At 44.3% G+C, this 21467-nt stretch overlaps 1 protein-coding gene across 1 annotated transcript in view; it reads right to left on the bottom strand.

The window, feature by feature from the left end:
* The window catches only part of WDFY4 (WDFY family member 4), a 287362-nt gene that overhangs the window by 80694 nt on the left and 185201 nt on the right, over positions 1–21467 (bottom strand). Inside the window, exons 44-47 of the mRNA XM_019499474.2 lie at positions 12359–12507; positions 9218–9338; positions 7355–7440; positions 6020–6082 (exon numbers count right to left, since the gene is read on the bottom strand). Of these exons, the coding sequence (XP_019355019.2) occupies positions 6020–6082; positions 7355–7440; positions 9218–9338; positions 12359–12507 (419 nt within the window). The remainder of the gene's footprint in view (positions 1–6019; positions 6083–7354; positions 7441–9217; positions 9339–12358; positions 12508–21467) is intronic.

Genomic DNA, 21467 nt, shown 5'->3' with positions numbered 1-21467 from the left:
TGTTGCATCCTTTGCAGTTCCTCAGGGTCCACACCATTCATGTGTACCAGACTCATCACCTATCTTAATTGACACCACATAACTCTTCAGATCTGGGCATTCCCTTGATGCCCCTGATATTTAAGCTTGGACATACTCATAGTCCATTTGGAGACAGTCCCTGTACTGATGGTCCTCCTGACCATATTTAAAACAAGTCAAGTAACCACTCCATTTTACTGTGAGGCTGCTAGCCTGCTCCAAGTTTCCCTCTACCCCAGGCAATCCTACAAGGGCAGTCCACTGAACCATAGTCTTGAAGGAAATCAAGATAGAGACTCAGATAGTGGTGTCCTAAGAAAAGTTCCTTTTTGTTGCAGGTGGTCTCTTCCATGGTCCCAGTCTCATAAAACTTGGGCCCTGCTGAGCTTCCAGGGAATTCTTACAGTCCAAGTCCACCTCCATAGCAGTGACCTCAGCATGGACCGGAAGTGTTCTAAAGCCACCAGCTCCACTATTTCTGAGGTTGAACTTTACCCAGGTTTTTAACCAGCAGGTGCAGAACTCTTTCAATCTTTGGACAACAGCTCAGGGCTGAGAGTCAGAATTAAATGTCTCCTGTTTAAATCTGCACCAATGTGCCTCATCCATTAAACAGGAGTCCAAAATAACAGCCTTAAGAGTCTTATAGTCCTGGGCTGAAGCAGCCCCAAGGCTCCAATAGACTGCCTAAGCCTCCCTGGTTAAAAAAGAAACTATTTCAAGAGCCCAGAATTTCTGTGGCCACTGGTAGACCTTGGCCACTTGCTCAAAGTTCTCAAAGCAGGCCTCTAGGCCATCTGCCAGCCCCGTCTTCATAAGTACCCCACCATCCTCCATTTGAAAACAGGGTGACACACCAACTACATGAGGGTCTTCTCGTGCTCCAAGAGATGCTGCATAAACTGATGCTGTTCCTCCTCTCACTGGCACTGCTGCCTCTAGAGCTGTAGCTGTTGGTATAGCTGCTGCTATTACAGGTCTTCTAGCCATTTTAACAGAGTTTCTGACTCCATGGTTCTAGGTAAGTGTACAATGCCCAATTTCTCCACCACATCTAAGCAGGTCACGTACACTGCTGACTAAGGCAAGCCAGCTCCAGTTTCAGGTTCTCAGGCCAGTTTATTCTACATGGAGCAATTTTTTATTCTATGCAATAAACACAACAAATAAACAAACAAGGAAGCAAACTACCAAACCCTCTGTCTTACTTCAGACAACAGGAAAAGGGCATTTTTTTAACTCTGGGCTTCTCACCAGCACAGCAACCTGCCTTCTTTTCCTCTACCATTCCCGCCAGGAGTTCTTAAGCCTCCTAGTGTTTATTGTTCCAGCTGGCTACTAGTTTCCCAGCCAGGCAGACTACTATCCACTGATCAGCTGCAGCTAGGTTAGAGACTCTTAAGCTAAGGACAGAAATTACACATAAACTGGTATAATCAATCAGAAAGCAGTTCACTTCTATAACACAACAGAAGTTCAGTAAACATAAACTGCTTTCAAACTAGGTGAAACCAGTTTTAAGATAAACCTGGATGGATGTAGTATCAGACTTAACTGATTTAGGTTATATCAATTTATTGAACTTCTGTCCCAGATCCCCTCCAGATTCAAGTTAACTCAAAGTCCCCCGGAATCCCAGGATGCTTTGCACCTCCCCTGCAACCCCCACCCCCCTTACAGAGTGGTCTGCTTAGCCTTGCACAAGCTGCCTGCCCCAGCCCACCAGGGAGCTCTAGCATCCCTGGCTTCTGGCCCGAGCCACTGCAGGCATGTGGCTGCATTTCCAGAATCAAAAGTGAATGTCTCTCCACTTGCTTATCAGTTCAATCTGTGCAGCTTAACAGGAGTGATGCATAGGGGGTGCACCCCCTGCAAAAAGGCACTGCTAGTCAGTGGCATTTGTGGGTGGTCCACGATCACCCCTGGCCACCACTGCCGCTGGCACCTTCAGGTGGTTGCCAACCCCTGGTTGGCGCTTGCCGCCCACCCGCCCCTCCAACCTGCTACTGACAGTGCCTGCAGCATCTGCAGGAGTTCCCCCGCTTACTGCCGCCATGCTCCCACCACCACTGCCGTGCTCCCGAGGCCGCCAGCGCATCCGTACCCCCGCAGCTGCTGGGGGCATGTGCCATTCATGCATGCAGCTGAAATTAACCTGTGAAGATTGAATCAATTCAATCTCGCATTTTTTGACTGTCTGTACTTAGCCTTGAGAGCTAAACACATCCTTACAGAATCACTGAAGGAAAAATTGGAGTGGGCAAGATTGTCAGGTAAAAGCCGCATCAGAAATCTGTGTGTCTGCTGCATATTATGGCCCCTTGGACTTTAAGGTTGAAAGAGACAGGCATATTTGATTTGCAAAAAAAGATGATTAAGAGGGAATGTGATAGCAGTATTCAAATACATGAAGGGCTGCCATAAGAAGAGGAAGAAAATCTATTTTCCCTGTTACAGAAAGGAGGACACATGCCATGTGCTTGAAGTTGCAGCAAAGTTTATATTGGATACCAGGAAAAATTTCTTCACTATTAGACTAGTGAGGCAGTGGAACAGACTGCCCAGGAAAGTTGTGGAATCTCCATCTTTGGAGGTTTTCAAGAAGAACCTGAATAAACATTGGTCAGGGATGATGTAGGATTAGCTATGCCTGGAATGTGCTGTAAAGTATAACAGTTGGAACCAAGCAGTGTCCCTCAATCTTCCCCTCCACACACAGATTAGTGGGAGATAATGAAAGAGTTCTACAGTCAAAAGCCCATAGATATTAGAGAGGACCATGCTCAGCAGCAGGAGAATGAAGCATAGCTCCACAACTTGTTCAGTTATGAAAAAAAGATTAAAAGAGCTGGGGTAAGTTTATGGAGGGATACAGAAAGCGGAATTCTGGCTGTCCAGTTAGAGGGTGCGATGTATGAAATTATGCTTGCTGTTACCAAGCTGTAGAGCACAATGGTGGGTGTTTCACTCTTCCCATACAATATCCCTTGTAGTTCTATGACAAGGTTGATTGTTTCATTTTAGAAATAGGTTAGACAAGCACTTGTATGGGATGATTTGGATGGGGATGATCTAATCCAATCCACCACTTGAGGCAGGATGACCTCTGGAAATCCCTTTCAGCCTTACTTTTCTATTCTGATTCCTATGGCTGGTAAATCTAGCCTCTGAGGGAGCCTTTCTGACTCCCAAGTGGTGCCAACATGTGGGGAGATTAAGTTAAACTCATAGGGCATTTTTACACATGCTGCAGGACATGGCACTGGATGCTTTAATTAGTGAGCCACGCTAATAAAAAGTGCCTGCACATCATGTGAATCAGCATCACCGCATATCCCCACGCTGAAAAAATGGAGGTGGGGCACTTTGAACTAAAGCTCATCAAATATGTTTTATTTTTCACAGTGCACTGCCACCATTTTTTTAGCACAGAGACACGCAGCAATGCTGATACATGTGACATGGAAGGCTGCTGAAGCACATCAATGTTTGTGCTGCAACAGACTACATGTGTATAGGAGCCCACAGAATTCTTGGTCCTCCAGTCCAAAGAGTACAGCAGAAGATAGGGTAAGAGGGATTTAGTAACGGATGGGGTTTCAGGTGAGTAGGATTAGTCCCTATAACCTTTTGCCTAGGCAGTTGGAATCCGGTGTGTCTCAGCCCATTAGGAGTGTGCAAAGCAGGCCCTATTCTATTCAGGTTCAGATTCAGCCTGAATCAGGGACAGTGATTTAATTTGTTGATTAGGATCACTGTCCCTGATTCAATTCGGTTGAATCCAAAACTGAAGATTCGATGCTGATTCAGAGAATCAGCGATTTGGGCATAGACACAGCTTTAAATGTCTTTTCTACACACCTTGACATAGCAGGCATGGCTCATGATCGCTGTGATGCTGGGGTGCATGGAGCAACCCACAGGATTGCAGGGGGGCCCTCCATGTGCTCAGCGGCAAGCCCAGAAGTGGACTAGAAGTACTTCCGGTCCACCTTCAGGTTTGCCAGGGAACATGCTGGGGGTCCCCCCGCACGTCCCTGGCTTAGCGATTGGCCGCAGGGAGACCCCGGGTGCCCCCCCCCCGACCCAGGAGGCACCAGTCACCGAACCGGGGGGGGGGGGGCATGAGAGGAACACCCCCACCCCACAGCGCGTTCCCCGGTGGACCCAGAAGTGGACTGGAAGTGCTTCTGGTCCACTTCCAGGTCTGCTGCCAAGCACGCTGGGGAGCCCCCCATGCTCCAGTGGGATACTCCATGTGTCCCAGCACTGCAGCATTCACAAGCCCCTACTACCTAGAGGCATGTAGAAAAAACATTTAAAGCTGTGCCTGTGTCCAAATCTTTCCGAATCTCTCTGAATCAATTCAGAGGGTTACGATTTGATTCAGAGAGATTGAAGGGTCCTTTCATCAATTTGGATTCGGAGATTCAGCCACCGAATCAGGCCGAATCTCCGCTGAATCGAATCAGGGACCAAAGCTTCACGTAGCCCTACAGTCCATGCTACAATACAGTCCAGAGTTATGCAAGCTATACCAGAGTCCCTATGCCTGCTGCTCAGAGGGGACAATGAAGGCAAGGTTCTCCCCCTCCAGGGGAGGAAATTCCAGGCTGATCCTTATGGGAATTAAAAATCCCTACCAAAATGTGCTTTTGAGATTCAAGAACAGATGCATCAACTCCTGTTGCCCTGGGCTCCTTAATTTCTGTAAAGGTTAGTCAAACCTCTAACACTAACCTCCCTTCCACCCAAAGTTCAGACCTGATCCAGGCTGGCTAGGAAAATTAATGACTAGATAAACAAGCAATCAATCTATCCTAATCTCCTGAGCTGTTTCTCTCTCCTCTAAGCTGTTTAATTCTCCTCAGAAATTCAGTACAGAGCAGAGTGTGCTGCTCCACACTGAGCCTAGGACCTTCTTTGTCTTTCTTAGAGGTCCATATTACTCCACTGACAAAATCTAGATTGCCCTGACCCTCCTGGTATAAATGTTCTGGTCCCTCTCTCAAGTTGCCCTCTTATTCTCTGGAGCTGTAGCTTTCATTACTTGTTCTGACACTGAAGGAAATCTACAATATGTGACCAAGTGTAACCGATGCAGACACCTAGGAGCTTGCAGAAAGCCTGACATAACAGCTCAGAGAGCCATGACCCATGAATCACAATTGCCTGTTGATTCTGATACCTAACGTTGACTAATTTAGGACAGCCCCTCCCCACAAAGACACCCATATCCACTGTTCTAAACTAGCTTCCTTTACCTGTCCAGGAGCAGCTTATGGCATGGCCTCTAAAGCTCTGCATGATCTGGAACCCAACGGTCTGAGTTTCTGGGCAGAGGCGAACCAGGAAATAATGGAAATAGCATGGAAAGCCATTCCTGTTAGAATTCATGCCCAAGCAATTTGGTGAATTTAGGGAAGCTTTCAAACTCCTAATGTTTGTCCTTGAACATCCAGCTCAAGAGAAATTCTAAGTGTGCTAGTAATTTGTGTTTAGCACAGATAACCCAGTCATATCACCACGTTTAGAAAAAAACTCCCTTCCCTTACAGGGGTGTAAGTGGGGGGCAGTAAGTGGGGATAACAATTATGAAGTTGTTATAATCTGTACCAAATCAACAGCGTGCGGTAGGTACATCTGTCACTGTCTGCTGAAACGGCCCAGTAAATAGGCCATTACACAGAACCTTTATGGATTAGTTTTCTAACCTCACGTCTGTTCAACAGTCTTTCCCATGCTGTCTATAAAGAATTTACCAATATAATCATATTAAGTAGATAATCAGTATTAATTAACTATTGATAACCAGCTACTTAATACATTCCTCATGCCTTGATAGTGAGGCTATTTTATGGTTATAATGTCTTTGAGTACACAAAAGGAGGACAAAATTACATAGCTTTCTAGTGGTTTTTGTTAGACTACAATTCTTTCCCAAATTAAATCTGCTGATTACAAAGATCAGATGTTAGGGGAGTTCCCAGTTTCTTACCTTATATTCAGGGACTCTTCTGTTATTCCTTTTGCCTTCAAAACAGATTGGAATGAACAAAACCTAAAACAAAAGAGAAAAAAGAAATCTTTTTGATCCTTAAAAAGGTCATCACCAATAAAAATAATAATATAAGTTTCTATAGTACCTTTTGTCCTGAAGGGTGGTGATAAAGCATTTTATGAATGGAGGCCTGCCCCTATTCAAGACACCACTTCAAGTCACTGGGACACTTAGCCTGTGGCTAAGGTCAAGTATACATTTGTGTGCAATGACAGCTGAAGAATAACTTCAGCAAGTGCTTTCCTGAATTGGGGCCTCAAAATGATGTACAACTAACAAAGATAGGAACCACTTTGCCCATAACTAAAAAGCAGCTACTTCTTGGGGGGGGGGGAATGTGGCTGCTGATTAGCTGTAAATGGCAAAAAGAGCAGGAGCTTAGGAGAAGTTTATCTTGTCTAATTGAAACCACATTTACATTTTGATTTTAAAAAGTGGGACAAATCTGTATTTGTTATTTAGGCCAGGGTCCATCTATATCTATTGATAGACAGTCTGAAGAGACTATTATCATCATCTAGAATAATAACCAGTCTAAGGTTATAAAATTTCACCTAGCAATTCTGTAGCATGAAGATTTGTTTTGGTGAGGACTGTAGTGAGATTAATCCCAGTGCAACTGCTGGAACTGCAGTTTGGTGAAGGCAGGATGATTAAATTAAACTGACTACTAGAGAACAGTGTGCAAATTATCCACTTTATAGTCTAACTTCAGGAAAGGGAAAATGTCATGTACACAAGGCAATAAGAGGGTAAAAACTCTCCTTCCTAGACAAAAATTCTACTTCTTAAAGTCTGTTAGCTCTGTTTATGCTAGAGAAAATCAAGGTCTGAGAGCCAAAAAGATCTTATTCTTAAAGCATCATGCCACCTCAAATATTGATGGTAAATATATATACATACATACATACATACATATATATATGCTCAAAAAAAATTATAGCTCAACAAGGGGAAAAAAAATCATACCGACTGTGAGTAATTATGTCTTTCTTGCTAAAGGGAAGCTGTTTGAAGAGGAATGATATGCAGTTTTAGAATAAATGATGGCACTGTTTGGGAGATGTATGCACACAGGAAGGACTGGCTGCACAACAGTAATAAATTCCCAGCTGCTGGATCCCTAGTGCCATGTTAAAGAAGGAACTACCTCTTGAAGACAAGTATTTCATCAAATAAAAAACAAGCTGATCCATTAAAAAATATCACCCACAAAATCTTTGCCTCTCACATTCTGTGGACTATCACAGGTACAACATCACTCAATACTACCTCTTAAAGACTTTATTCCTGTCACTGTCATGAAAGACAAGAAACTTGGAGTATCCATTTTTGAAGAATATTTCTAAGGCGATCTCCTGTAAGAACAAACAATTGGCAAGGTGAAGATTTGTATAGCAAATGCTGGACATTTAACTGATGGGTAAATTTGGCACAGGGAGAGAAGGGTCATTAAAAACCTTTTTGCAATGAAAACATGCCTCTTGCCAAAGTTAGAATTAGACTGAAAAGAAATCTTATCACACACCTCTGTCAGAGTAGGGGAAATTTAGTCCATCATTTAGTGAATATTTTATATGATTAACTAAATACTCTCCTCTTATTATGTTGGCAATTTGTCTATAACCTATTATTTATATTGGGATGAACTACCTCGTTTTTTCCAGTCATTCTTCAAAGAGCATCATTTTTACTTGTTATCTGTATTTTGGCTATACCCTGGAGACCCAGTTATAGACCAGGACCACACCGTGCTAGGTGCTGACGAAGCACAGAATAAAAACTGGCCACTACCCAAAAAGACGACAATTGAAGATGTGAAGCAAAAGAAATACCAAAATTGTAGCAAACAATTTGCAACATTTAGTCTAGAATTTTGCACATAATGGACCTTGCAATTTAATAGCTGAATGAGGTTGGGGGGGGGCGGGGTTCATTCTGGGTTAACCCAAAACCAATTTTTAAGCATTTTTCCTGTAGAAAATAATTTATTTTGGGTCAAATCAAACATTTTGATTCATACTTTTTTTTAAGTCAATTTTAAAATAAAGGGCTGGACTCACAAAGTGGACCTAAGTGTTATTTGGCAAGTTGGGAAAATAGAAACAGTTGCTCTGTTTTATAGCACTTACCCAGAACAGGGATGATCCAGGTTCAACATTCCTTTCTCATGGCCCTGTGAATGACTGAAACTTGGATCTCTCATCTGTTAAGAATGTGCCCTAACCACTGGACTATACAGTACTCTGCATTAAATCTCTGCTATTGAAATTGTTCCAATTTGTAGAAGTAATTAAACAGCTATTGAAGCAAGGACTGGAATCTGGATGTCCCTCTCACAGCTGAATGCCTGAAGATAAAGAGACTTGTCTCCCCCTGCTTGGTTTAATGAATCTAAGTGTCCTTGTGATTTTAGTCCAAAAAAGAAAAACATTCCACTTTGGAAATACCAACATGAACTATTCGCACATGTCCAAAATAGGCTTTAAATCTTTTTAACTGAATCTATATGCTGAATTTGTAAAAGGAGCTGCATCCTTCATCAAATAAATGACTCATCTTTTTTTCTTTTTTGTATGAGTCTAATTAGCTTCCATCGCCCTGCAAAGGCCTAGTCCAACGTTCTCTAAGAGGCTCTGTCACAGCTCCAGATGGGATTGTTTGTGATTCTCATTGCAAGAACACTACATAAAGACTAAGTGGGCACCCTTGATGTAACTCTATGGAAGGCAATTATCCTGAGAGTGCAAGGGGAAAAAGACTGCATACATTGTTTCTTTGGGCCTGATCCAATTAATGACTACTAAAGTCTATAGGGTCCAGGCATAATTGAAAATCAACCCACATATTTGGGAGTTTTAACTGAATTCAGGAGAGTCCATTTCTCAACATTTTGTCCCAATAGTATGGAATTCTTTCCATTAACAATTCTTTCATGGAAATATCAATATGATTCCCAGGGAACCAAGCGCCTCAGTAAGGATGCCAAAACAGGGGTGGGACTGTGACTGCTAGTAAAGGGCTGAGGGAAGAAATCCAAGATCCTGAAGATCTTACAGTACAAAAAATTCCTAGCCATATTTTATCACAGAGCTTGTGGCTCTCGTACCAACAGCATGGTTTATCAATTCCTACCTGCAGAAGAAAGCGTAGAGGGTGTATCTCTTTAATGTCACTGTATGAATAACGAGTGCATGCCTGACCTCCCAGGCTCTGATCTTTGTGGCACAAGCTGAAAATAAATGGATCGCTGATGCTGAAAGACAGAACAACCAGAAACGTGTTTGAAAAGGACAAAGAGTAACTAGCTCTTTGTCACCTCTATAATAGCACAGAGGAGAGCTCCAGCCTTTAGCCTATGAACAGCTACCACCACATACTCCAGGAACATCCTTTGTGAACCTATAAGCAGTTTTATGTGCATTTCTACAAGGCCTTGTAGAAAGCATGTCAGAAACACCAGTAGGTCAGTGACAGCAGCCAGAGCACTCCGTGTTTCAAACTACTGCAGGTAATTTTGTCCTGGACCCTGAAATAAACAGGAAGCTGGTGCAGTCTGAGGGTGAAATTAATGTGATCAGGCCTCGCAGTGCATGCACACAGACTGGCAGCAGCACTCTGCACAGGTAAAAGTCCCAAAGACACTGACATGGGGAAGGCACAGAGAAAAGGGCTGCATCCATGAGGGCAGGAGAACATGAAGGTCTGGATGAAGTACGGCCATAGCCAGGGCACGTTGCTGAGTGTAAAGGGCAAAGTGTGATATCGTAAATCCCAATTTGCAGCATTTTATTCCTCAAATAGTCCCATTGGTGACAAAGGCGAGGTACCATGAGGCAAGCTCGGGTATGAAATTAAAGCACATTAGTTGCTATGCGATAATTACTTGTGTACATGCTTTTACCTATGATAAATGTAAGGCAGCCTACCCTATCTTCACGAAGAAGCAACTATCTCGCATTTGCTATGGGGTAAGAGAACAACATGAACACCCAAAGCTGCCCCATGGTAATCTGCTTGTTTGCCTATTCCCTGACTTCTATGGGGCCTCTCTTATTACTCAGTGAGCACATTTACACATGCGATTATCGTGCAGAAATAAACTTCAGAGCTCATTACTCCAGAGATTTTTGCTCCTGAGTGAGCAGTTTGAATGTGCTCTTGGGAGCAAAAATCTCTGGGCATATTGCTATGGAGTTTATTTGTGTCTGGTAGGAGCAGCCTGGGGGGTCAGCCTGCCAGCTGAGGGCTGCTCCGATGGGGCTCCATATGTAGTACTTGTATTTTACAAGTACTACCCTCTGCTGTGGAATTTATTAGTTTCATGTGCCCTAATTGAGGCGCACAGAATTAGTCTGTAATGTAGACATGCCTAGAATAAGTACTATGTAGAATCTGATCCAAAGCAATCAAACTTTAAAAAAAAAACAACAATTATTGCATAAGACAGAAGCCAAACCAGTCACTCTCTTATTCATCTGACCAGATTAACAGATACAATCACTAAAATTTGATCTAGTGAGAACTGGATGTAAAAGCAGACTGTCACTAAGTAAAAGTATTAAGTTACTCACTTCCCCATGGACTTTGTGTTTGTGTGCATATACACACATGGAGTATAAGCAGAAAGCCAAGACTACAAGCCCATTTTCAGTATTGATCAGCATCAATAAAACATGAGTCATAAAAAGGTATCAGTGTGCCAAATATTAATTATGATTCCTTTTCCCTTGGAGAAACAAACAGGAACTTATCAGCCAATGAAACAAAAATCTTTTATAATGAATGTTCTTTATGAATAAAAGATGGAAGTGATACAGAAGAAAATGCCAACACTTAAACTATAAGCAAAAGAGAACAATTTCTGTCTATAGTGGGACTGAGTTTTCCTCAGTGTGTCTACTATAACTAACATATTTTGGGTGCTCTTGCAATACATGTGGTAGCCATATTCTTTAAAGCCACTGTATTAGTTGTATGCTCCTCCATGTAAAAGAAGTTTGGAAAATACTTGCTATTGATAAGCAGGTAAAGGTGAACACAGCAGAACTCCAGTGTAGGCATGAGCCCTTCAGGTTAGATTGTGATGGTTTAACTCACACTGAAAGTAGCATTGAGGTGAACCTTACAGCCTGACAGACTCACACTGAGCACGTCTACATGAGACACTAAAGGTGAAGTAGACTAATTCTACTGCGTATCAGCATAAACAGCAAACACCATGCTAATGTGCTAATGCACAACAGAATTAGTTTACTGTGCATTAGCAACACAAAAAAAGCATGCACCAGAACTACTGCGCAGTAGTGCCAATTACGGTGCATTAAGTTAGTACTTGTAAATACAGGTACTAAACTTCATGGTCTGTAATTATGGCACGATAATGAACATGTAGATGTGCACACTGAGTGCCAAGTACCTGATTCCCAGAGCAGTCCTGTTGACTTCAGTACAACTAGCTCTAGTGTATGTAAGATCCAATTCAACATGACTAAGGATATCATTATCGGGCCCCTAATAATCCAAGGCTGTAAACTGCTATCCTTTATGCCCTGTTAAACATCTAATATAAACCAGGGCATCTTTGCTCACTGCCCAAAGGTTTGTGAGTGGGACTAGAATATTTCCAGTGGCAGGGCATGAGAACTCCCAGCAAAGTCTATCTATGGATTATTTCAAGACACAGAAGTCCTTCCTTTTCACATTATTTTATATCAATTCTTCCTTCTTCTGAATCCAGATGAGGGTTGAGCTAATGGGAGTCTGTGCTGGGGTTTCATTCTTGGCCCACTGCACTAAATTAATGAAGTGCTGCATTGAACAGTAGAGAGCCCTGTGACTTTGCTGGCCACAGCCACCCAAAAAGTATGTTGACTTCAAGCCCAAAGCAGAGTAATCACTATGCTGTGTCTCATGTGAATCAGAAGGATGATGGGAATGGTGAGTCCAAAAAAACCCAATTTTGTCCACACTGGCCACATCCAGATGAGCAGGGACATGAAGTACAGACCTCTTTGTGGCACCACAAATCACATGCATGGAATAATAAAACATGTCCCACATGGCAAATCTGCTGCAAGCACACGCCCCTGCACATCTGGATGCAGACACTCATCCAGGCAATCCTACCTTTCTGTTAGAAGAAAAACACAGCGGGCTCCACACTATGCTAATGTAGGCCTTTAAAGCCTTCTGAAGTTAGTGAGGGTCTGAAGGCCTTACTGACTCATACTGAATCTGACCAACTGTACCCACTGGTAGGAAAACATGACTCACCTCGATAAGCAGTGCCGGGTGCAGTAAACTTCCTCCAACTGGGACAAGGTAAAGTGTTCGCAGATGTAAAAGTGCTCTTTCCCAAAGAGAAGCACCCCCTCTGATGCCACATGCCCTTGCACAATTACAACAGAGTATTTAGATGTAACCTAACATGAAAGGAAAGAAAAAATGTAGCCAGAATGTGCTAATACACTATAAACCTACAGTGTCTCCAGTTACTAGAACCACATTGGGCAGTCCACTTTTGCTTTGAATAACTAGCAATTCTAACTAAGTAAAGAGCCCATGCAGCCTCCCCTTGAAACAGTCTATACAGTTTTGGTATTTCACTGGATTTCAATAGCCAGAAGGAAAAAAGCTTGTCCTCACAAATTCTAGTTTAAGATTTTTATTCTAATAAAGGGCTGGTTCTATAAAGATACTAATACAATGACAATGTTTTTGGAATTTGGTTTTGTGGTTTTGATTCTAATATGAGATTCTAATAATGAGCAGACACTGCATATGTCTGCCTCAGTCATATCTGGCTTCCTTCTCTTGTATCTGAAGACCCTGAAAACAATAAAAGCTTCACAACATTCTTGTGAGGGAGATCTAAGTAACAGAAAGATGAAATGATTTACCTAAGGTCATACAGGATGCCTGTGACAGAGCTAGGATTAAACCCCCAGATCTTTTATGCCTTAACAAGGATGCCTAATAGATCTTCCTTCCACCATAAGCAAAATCAGCTATTGTGAGAGTGTATGTATATTGAGTGCTGGTGAAAAATGATGCATAGCCTGAAGGCTGAAGTCTTCTGTTCATTCAACTGAACGGATATAGCAGATATTGCCTTATAGCAGGCATCTCCCTCAATGCCCAGCTAATGTTCCTCACCTTTGATTTATAGGAACCATCTAAAAAATTAAGAGTAAAGTTCTGTCTATATGGTCCATTTAATCCCTGGTCTTCCACTTTGGACTGTCAATAAGGGGATCAAATAGCTTGTGGCACTAATTCCTGCTCTATAGATAGCCATCTACTGGGCACTGATCTGAAACCACTTCCTTTCATCAGGACCTCCAAAGAGCAACTGGATGGTAATGATTCCTGGTAACCCTCAAAGTAATGTTTGGCATGCAGTGCACTCATATGTACTGTATGAATGAACAGACTAATATTACAAAAACATAGCGGGGAAAATCTCTATGAAAAATGTGTTTTAGTTCAGCATCTTTAGATGGATGGGCCAACAGAACAGGAAAACAAAGTTGTTCATGTCTCCAGAACTGAAGCCAACAGTTTTCTATGAAATTTAACATGGATCTGACCCAGTTGTTACAAAGGGTACAAAGGGCAATTAGCCACATACTCCACCGACACAAATGTGAGTTTCACACAGAAATCCTTGAGAGTTGTGCCGAGGTTATAAATCATTCTCATTCTTATTTATATCATAGAGAAAAGGTACACACTCCCATCTGGATCAGAGTGAAGTACATTACTCAAAAAACATTGCAAAAGAATTCCAGCACACAATAAATTAACAGCAAAAGGACCAGATGTTCCAGATAAGTATTCCAACATTAGCCAAATGGCATAGCTGCCTGAGTAAGGAAACCATGGATGGAAATCCTAGGAGTGCAGCTTTCCCTACTGTAGTGTAGCATACCTTTAGGTGTGTTATGTACAGAGCCAAACATGATGATCGTGCTGACCTATTCCAGTCACACACAAATAAAATTTTAGCCAATCTGGAGCGTTTAAAAAGCTTGTTTGAACTTGGTTCTAAAACTAGGCAGAATGTTTTGTTCTCTTTTCTTTTCAACTAAACCAATTAATTTGGCCCTCATTTTAACCAGAAGAGGTCTTCACACACAACTGGAGGTTGTTGGGATTTTGGGCACCTCCCCATGAGCACACACGTGCATTACCCTGGGGACAAATAGCAGCAGTACACAGTGCACTCTGGGGCACAGCAATTTGCCTGGGTGAGGTAGGAGAAGCTAAGGCCAGCACCTGGGCTGGCCTTAGCAGCCTTACCTAAGATCCTGGGGGCCTCCTGGGGCTGAAGTGGCAGCAACCCAGGCATGCAGAGCCTGGCTGGCAGCTGGAGTGTGGTGCTGGTCGGCTAGGCTCCGGTTTAGGACAGAGCCCCACTTTTTTTTTTTGAAGCGTGTTTTTTTAGACACTGGGATTTCCCCATATCTAATTTTGGCTCCCCACTGCCAGTGTGCAGTGCAGAAAACCTTTTCACATGCGCTGTGTGCATTTTGAGGCACCTCAAAAGCCTTTGAGGCACCACAAAGTGCACGTTCCCATTCTTGTAGATGCAGCCTTTTTGGTGAAATAGTTACTCATCAAAAAATGCTGACCCACTGAAACTTTTCATGGGAATAGATCAGTTTCAATCCAACTTTCATTGGAAACTATTTTTTGGGGTCAGGACAGACTTCCAGGTCAAAATGAGAGAGGGATCCCTGCCAAACCAGAACTGCTTAACGGATGGGACACTTACATAAAATGTGGGAAAACCAGGTATAAGTCCCTAATTCAGTTACAACTTTTGAGTTTTGCTTAGGTGTTTATGCATATGTGAGTCAGCCTGGGCGGAGTAGTTGAGTGTATGAGAAGTTAAAAGGTCCCTGAGCAGCATTGGGGGAACAGTTGTAGCAGACCAGAAGGAGTAGTAGGCAGAACTGGGACACAACAGGAAGAGAACTGGGATACAGGTAAGGAGGGGACAGGAACATGACTACGCTTTGGTAAGTGATGATTCAGGAGTAAGGAGGGTCAGGTCTGAAGCCAAGGGGCAGCTGGAGCAGTGGATGACAGAATGGAAGCAGATGGTGGGACATTCAGAAAGGTGTCCTGCACGGTCAATACTTGACTGTTGTGTCAGTAGAGCTGTCAGTGAGGGTGCGAGCACATTACTGCTCTAGTTTTACAGGTACAAGTTGTAGCAGGGATGCATCAGGGCCTCTGATCAGGCAGGCCCAGCCGGGCTGAGCTTTTGAGCTTCCACACCTGCCCTTCATCCTGGGGTAATGTGACTGTCCCAATTCTCTGTACCTGGATTGGCTGCTGAGAGCACCACTGAGCCCTTCTAAACATATCTGCAGTTTTAGGCTGCAAGCACACCTTAGCAACAGCCTCAGTCTGCTCTTGCGCAGCAAGCCTCACAGTCGCTGCTTTTTTTGGTTCTCCTGGCTCCTGTCTTAGCTTTGGCTTTTTGTGACTCTGATCTTGGATCACCCCTGGAACTCGGCACCTGCCTCTCTGACTCTCCTGGTTTTTGACCTCAGTTTGCACTCCAAACTACGTTTCTCAGATCTCCATCTTAGCTTTCCTGGAACCTGATCCTGCGTTCCCCGCTCTAATGATCCAAAGCCTAACCTGACACTCCCATAACCATATCTATCTGACCTCCTGGCTGCCCTTCAGGGCCTGGCCACCTACATTCTGGCCAAACCCTCACAGGATGCAGCTCCCTCTCTGTAAAAGTAAATGAAAATTTATTTCCATTCCTACATCTATTCTGGTATAAGACACCAGTCTAGGTGCTAGGGTTCGAATACTCTGGTGGTGCAGTTAAAGTGGTGCTACTCTCTTGCGTAGGCTTATCCTTGGACAAATGGAAAGAAGTGAAAGAGCTGACTGGCTGGCATAAGGAAGACACTACAGTTGGGTGCCAGTCAAAGCTGGGGTGGGAACAAGAGACAGGAGAGGCCAGCTGGCAGCAGACACATGCAGAGCCAACCTGTGAAGATCTGAGCATTGTTTAACAGTGGCATCAGGACTGAACCCACTGGGAGTGCTGCATCAGACAACCAAGATGCATCCCTGCAGGCAAAAGGGCAAAAGCTGGAATCCTCTGGAGCTCTGCCATGAACAAATGCCTTCCCACTTATGCAGGCAGGTCAGTGTGACACATAAAGAGGCTCAGTCTGCAGGAGGTCAACTAAGAGATCCACCCTGAAGCATGGGGCAGGCTCCATGGCCTCCAAATTGTCCCCAACTTCCACTTGAGTAGTAAGTGGATGCAGACTACAGAAATCACAATTACTTGTGCATGTGCATGCATGTGCTATGAGGGTTTACTGGTGGTCTCTGATTTGGCGTACCTCTACACAATTGCATCTAAGGTAGGACAGAGGCACACTGGCCAGCCAGCAGGATGGCATGCGATAGAATGGAATCTTCCTCAGGCACTGGGCCTGTGTTACAACTTAACGCGTGCATTCTGCCTCCCTAGCTCTCCAATGCCTGTCACAAATGTTAAACCCACTTCATTTAGAACAGTGGGTCCCAACCTCTGTGCCACAGCACACTGGTGTGCTGTCACACACACCCAGGTGTGCCGCAGCATTTTGGGTTGGAGCCACGCCCCCTGCCTGGCTGCAGCCACATCCCTCCCCCCATCACCTGTTGCTGCTGCAGACACAGACAGATGGGGAGTGTGGCTCCAGCCCAAAATGCTGTCCAGCTGGCTGTGCGCCACCCCCCACCATCGGTGTCAGCTGGCTGCATTGCGTCCAGTGTGCCGCGGTGCTTTTTTATTTAGGTAAGCGTGCCATGGGGCAAAAAAAGTTGGGAATTGCTGATTTAAAACAAGTGCCCCCTCTCCAGGAGAAAAACATATATTTATAGACAACTGGAAAGAAATCAAACTTGTTTTTTTAACTCAGTTGGTTAGTGTATAATGCTAATGACACCAAGGTTGCAGGTTCAATCCTTGGTTGGACTAGATGAGCTCTTGAGGTCCCTTTCACCCTTACTTCTCTATGACTGTGTTAGCCCTTCCTATTCTAAGCTCAGAATGAACCTCATTCCAGCTGAGTAGTGACAGTCCAACAAACAGAAAGTGTACAAGAGACTCTTCACCAAGCCACTCCGTACCTACAGGGTCTCAATCTACTGAGACACCAGCCAACCCAAAATTAACATAAATTAAATAAGCTCTTCCTCTGTCAGAACAGAACAGATTCCAGTTCACCGGTTGCTAGAATCATTAATCAATGATGAAAGGTGACATAAAATAATTGAATAATTACCTTCTAAGGTATTGCCTAAAGCAATATATTTCTGGATTGTTCTACCCATTCAGATGCAAGAAGGAATTGAAGTGAATGCCATTTTCAGGATGAAGTTTGTCATCTTACTTTTTTGGAGTAGATTTATTTTTCAAGTGTATCTTTTCAGTTTGAATAGACACCCACAAAAGGATCCCTCATTGCAAACACAGGGGCTCACATTTTTTGCTGCTGTGACTCCTCTTCAATCAATGCGGATCCCCCAAGGTCAGATCTGGCCCATGGACTTAGCTCTCCTTCCTCCCTTTGCAATGTAGGAGACTTTGGAACACCCAGAAAACTACAAACTGGGCATGTCTACTCAAGACACTTACTGTGAAGCTACCTAATTAGCTCCACAGTAAGGCTAGGGACAGACATTCAAAAAGCCTGAGCCTGAATTGATTCAAGCTTTGCAGGTTAGTCTAACCTGGCTAGGCTAAATCAGTTTTGTAACCAGACAGACACCCCAGCAATGCAGGCACATGCCTGCAGTGGCTCAGGCTAGAAACCGGGGGGCGCTAGAGCAGCCCTCAGTTCCCCAGGGCTGAGCTGAGGGGGCATGGCCAGGCCCCAGCAGGAGGCTGTGATTAGGCTCTTCTTAAACAGCTTTTTTCCAAAGGAAGGAATGTAGGGACATTACCCTCTGAGCTGTCGATTACCTCCAAAAAGCCCTAAGCAGACACTGGCCTATGTGCCTTACACAGCACTAGCTAGCATAGCGTATGTTGGCTACAGTCCGGGCTGTGGGAGAGAGGAGGAAAGGATTTCTACTTAAGCAGCAAGTGGTGAGGCTGAGGGAGGGGAGCATGGGGAAGCCAGCAGACCCTGGGGAGGTCTGTTATTCAAATTTCTGTTATTCCAATTTGGGGGTTTTTGAGCCTTAAGAAATTACAGAACTAAGGTTGCTTATACAAACTTACTCAAGTTTTCTGGTGTAGATGCATCATGAGACACTTCCTAGTTTTGTGATCAAATGCTAGTTTTTCCAGAAAACCTCCCTCCTATGGTGTGCAAGATGCACCTGCTCTGGGGATGAATTGGGTTTTGCAGTGAAAGAGGCTGTGGCTTGCCAGATCCCTGTCCTAGTTTCTACAGAAGTTGAAAGATGTATAGGCAATGAGGCAAGTGACTATGAGAAAAGACAGTATCATGGTCCAGGCATTAAAAAATGATGGATTGGGAAACTGGATTCTATCCCTACCTCTCCCTCATAATTATTGTGGGAAGCCAGACAAGTCCCTCAACCAAACTTTTCATATGTCAGCAGGGGTCATACGATCCCAGCAAGATAGACATCCAAATGTCTCTTGAAGGCATTCAAAGAAGGTGCTTGAAACATCTCCAGTGGCAGTCTATTCCAAACCTTGGGGGCTCGGACATTAAAGAAGTTCTTCCGTATGTCCAGCCGGAAATGGTCACAGAGGAGTTTGTGACCGTTCGATCTTGTCATCCCTTGGGGGGCTCTGGTGAACAGATGTTCCCCCAGATCCTGATGAGCACCCCGATAAACTTATAGGTGGCCACCAGCTCACCCCTGAGCCTAAGGTTTTTCAGGCTGAAGAGTCCCATGGCTCTCAGCCTGTCATCGTAAGGTCTGTTTTCCTGACCTCTGATCATGTGTGTGGCTCTCCTCTGCACTCTCTCAAGCTTTTCCACATCCTTTTCGAATTGTGGAGACCAAAACTGGATGCAGTACTCCAGCTGCGGCCTCACCAAGGCCGAGTACAATGGGAGAATGGTGTCCTGGGATTTGCTCGAGAAGCATCTATGGATGCAAGCCAGCATTTTGCTTGCTTTACTAGCTGCAGCATCACATAGAAGGCTCATGTTCATCTTGTGGTCAATGATGACCCCCAAGTCCCTTTCGTCCGAAGTACTAGTCAGTGTAGCACTGCCGAGCCTATAAGCATGCTGTGGGTTTTTCCTCCCAAGGTGGAGAACCTTGCATTTTTTGGTGTTAAACGCCATCAGGTTAACATCTGCCCATTTCTTGAGCCCGTCGAGGTCAACCTGGATTGCCCTCCTGTCCTCAGGTGTGGACGCTTTACCCCAAAGTTTGGTGTTGTTGGCGAACTTGGCCAGTCCACTTCTAACGCCAATGTCCACATCATTAACGAAGATGTTGAACAATATAGGCCCAAGAACAGAGCCTTGAGGGACCCCACTGGTTACAGGGCGCCACAATGATTGTCTTCTGTCAACCACCACTCTCTGGGTCTGACCACGTAGCCAATTCCCCAGCCAGTGGATCGTGGAGAAGCCGAGGCCGCAGTTGGCCAGTTTTGCCAAGAGGTGATCATTGGATACCAGATCGAAGGCTTTTTTAAAGTCAAGATATCAATCTCTTCCCCCTCATCCAAGTGGTAGGTCACCTGGTCGTAAAAGGAAATAAGATTGGTCAAGCAAGACCTACCTGCAACAAACCCATGATGGCTATCCTTCAGGATTTTGCCATCGGCCAGTCTGTTGAGAATGGTCTCTTTGATAATCTCTTCTAGGACCTTCCCCAGGATAGAGGTCAGGCTGATGGGCCTGTAGTTTGCTGCATCCACTTTCCTCCCCTTCTTGAAGATAGGCACCACATTGGCCTTCTTCCAATCTTCAGGCACTTCACCAGAGCACCAGGAGTTCTAGAAAATCCATGCCAGGGGCTGGGCTATGATGCTCTGTAGCTCCTTGAGTACCCTGGGGTGTAAGCTGTCCAGGCTGGCTGACTTGAAGGTGTCCAGCCTCTCAAGGTGTTCCTTCACAAGGTCAGCATTGATGGAGGGTAAGGAATCTCCCTCACCCAGGCTTTCCCATTCCATAATGGGCAAGGGCATCCCTTGGGACTGGTGAAAGTACCCGTTTAGCAAGTTGGCTTTTTCATTGGTGTCGGTTGTCAGTGGACTCCTGCTAAACCAGGTGGGACAAATGTTGCCCTTGCTTTTCCTCTGGCTGCCCACATATCTAAAGAAGGACTTTTTATTGTCCTTGATACTTGTAGCCAATTGGAGTTCATTCGCAGCCTTGGCTTTCTTTGGTTTGGTCTCTGCAGGTCCGGATCAGTGCAGAATATTCCTCCTTGGAGGTGGATCCCATCCTCCATCCTTTATAGGCCTTTCTTTTTAGACACAGGAGATCCACTAGTTCCCTGCAGAGCCACAGGGGCTGCTGTGCCCTTTTGCTACCTTTCCTCTGAGATGGGATAGACTTTGCTTGTGCATCGAGGATCATTCCCTTGAGGAGCAACCACACATCCTGAACTCCCCTCCCCTTTGGGCTGAGTCCCTTTAGGGTTCAGAAACATGGACTATGTATGCTAGGGACATCAAGAGACTGAACAGCTTCCACATGAGATGTCTGCATAAGATCCTGACTATAAAGTGACAAGACAGAATATTAAACACAGAGACACTAGAGTGTACAGGACGGACACACTTAGAAACCACTATCAAAAAGAGGAGGTTGTGATACATCAGACATGTCAGGAGAATGGGAAAAGTCTCTATCCCCAAGAATATTTTATATAGTGAGATTCAAGATGGCGTTAGAAAGTGGGGTCACCTTCTATGGCAGTACCATGATGTGTACAAAAATTATATGGAGTCATTTGACATCAAGGTAGAAAGCTGGGAGGAGCATCCTCGTCTGATCTGAGGGGAACATCTGGCACTGGGTGCAGCTCAACATGAAGCAACTTTGAACCAGAGGATAGAAGCAAAGTGAGAAAGAAAAAAACAGCACGTGTAGTGTTAAGCACTATGAAAAGTGAGGTCCTAACTTTCCCAAATTTGGGTGCCCCAAATTAGCGAATACTAATAACTTTAACTTCTCTAGGCTTCAGTTTCCCATCTAGCAGGGATCCAGTATTGACCCACCTCAGAGGAAGACAAAGTAATGCCTGAGGCACTCAAATACTAGTGCCATACACCTTTGGAAAGCCCATGAGGAAATTAATTGTTCTTTTTTAAGTGCAAGGCTTGAATACTGTACAGTTAATAAGGCCTGGCAACACACAATAAACAATGAGAGGAAAGCAACATACTGAGTTAACTATCTATTCAGTG

Source organism: Alligator mississippiensis, chromosome 6, assembly GCF_030867095.1.
Source record: "Alligator mississippiensis isolate rAllMis1 chromosome 6, rAllMis1, whole genome shotgun sequence".
In the NCBI taxonomy this organism is placed as follows: domain Eukaryota; kingdom Metazoa; phylum Chordata; order Crocodylia; family Alligatoridae; genus Alligator; species Alligator mississippiensis.
Note: the sequence above shows the minus strand (reverse complement) of the source record. Positions and strands in the feature narration are given on the sequence as shown.